Below are 878 nucleotides of genomic sequence, written 5' to 3'. Positions count from 1 at the left end.
CATGGTTAAAGTTTTGTAAATGTTGGTTGATTCAGTGAATGTTAACTCAAGATGACTTTATTATTGTAAAAATATGTCTTATATAAAGCTATAAAAATAATTTGGTATATTCATTTAACCCTCCAAAGGTATAACGTTATTTAGAGGGTGTTCCGTAGGATCCACTAATGCTACCTCCAGCTCCACCTCCAAGGCCGCCTCCGTGTCCACCGCTTCCTCCGAATCCACCGCTTCCTCCGAATCCACCGCTGCCTCCAAAACCACCGCTGCCTCCGAATCCACCGCCGACACCGCTACCTCCGAATCCACCGCTGCCCCCGAAACCACCGCCGATACCGCTGCCTCCTCCAATCACTTGGCCGCCGCCCTGGGATGCCGCATTCAAGGCAGTCTGCAGATCAACTCCGCTGGGAAGGGTTGGGTTCTCGCCGTCAGCGTAGTTCACGAAGTAAACTTCAGGGCTGCTGGCTGGTGGTGCTGGGACCTCGATCACTCTCTGGCCTTGCTGTGACTGTTTGTTAAGGACGTATACGACGTGTTTCTCCTGGGGTGGAGGCACGACAATGGGATCCGGTCCTTGTCCTCCTTCGGGAGTTCGGATGAACAAGATGTTAGTATTCACGACTGGCTCGGGGATATAGGGAGGGGGTCCATAAGATTGTGGAACAGCCGGTGCATCGAACAGGTAGACTTTACGATTGACTCTGGGCGTGACACAACGGCCGTCCACGTGGAGAACCTGCCCGGCGCTGCAGGAGGGGGTATTGTAGGAATTGCTTGGGGGGCTGTATCCCTGGGGAGCCGCTGATGAAGCAGCCACGAACGCCAAGAACAAAATCTGTTGTAGAAGGAAGAAAAGGCCGTTAAATGCTAAAAAT

The 878-nt window shown here is 52.3% G+C and overlaps 1 protein-coding gene across 1 annotated transcript in view; it reads right to left on the bottom strand.

Moving 5' to 3' along the window:
* Positions 1-41: 41 nt before the first annotated feature.
* The window catches only part of LOC119587512 (ATP-dependent RNA helicase A-like), a 1,843-nt gene continuing 1,006 nt past the window's right edge, over positions 42-878 (bottom strand). The window contains exon 2 of the mRNA XM_037936239.1: positions 42-838. Coding sequence (XP_037792167.1) covers positions 137-838 — 702 coding nt within the window. The 3' untranslated portion in view covers positions 42-136. The remainder of the gene's footprint in view (positions 839-878) is intronic.

This window comes from Penaeus monodon, chromosome 22 (genome assembly GCF_015228065.2).
Source record: "Penaeus monodon isolate SGIC_2016 chromosome 22, NSTDA_Pmon_1, whole genome shotgun sequence".
In the NCBI taxonomy this organism is placed as follows: domain Eukaryota; kingdom Metazoa; phylum Arthropoda; class Malacostraca; order Decapoda; family Penaeidae; genus Penaeus; species Penaeus monodon.
Note: the sequence above shows the minus strand (reverse complement) of the source record. Positions and strands in the feature narration are given on the sequence as shown.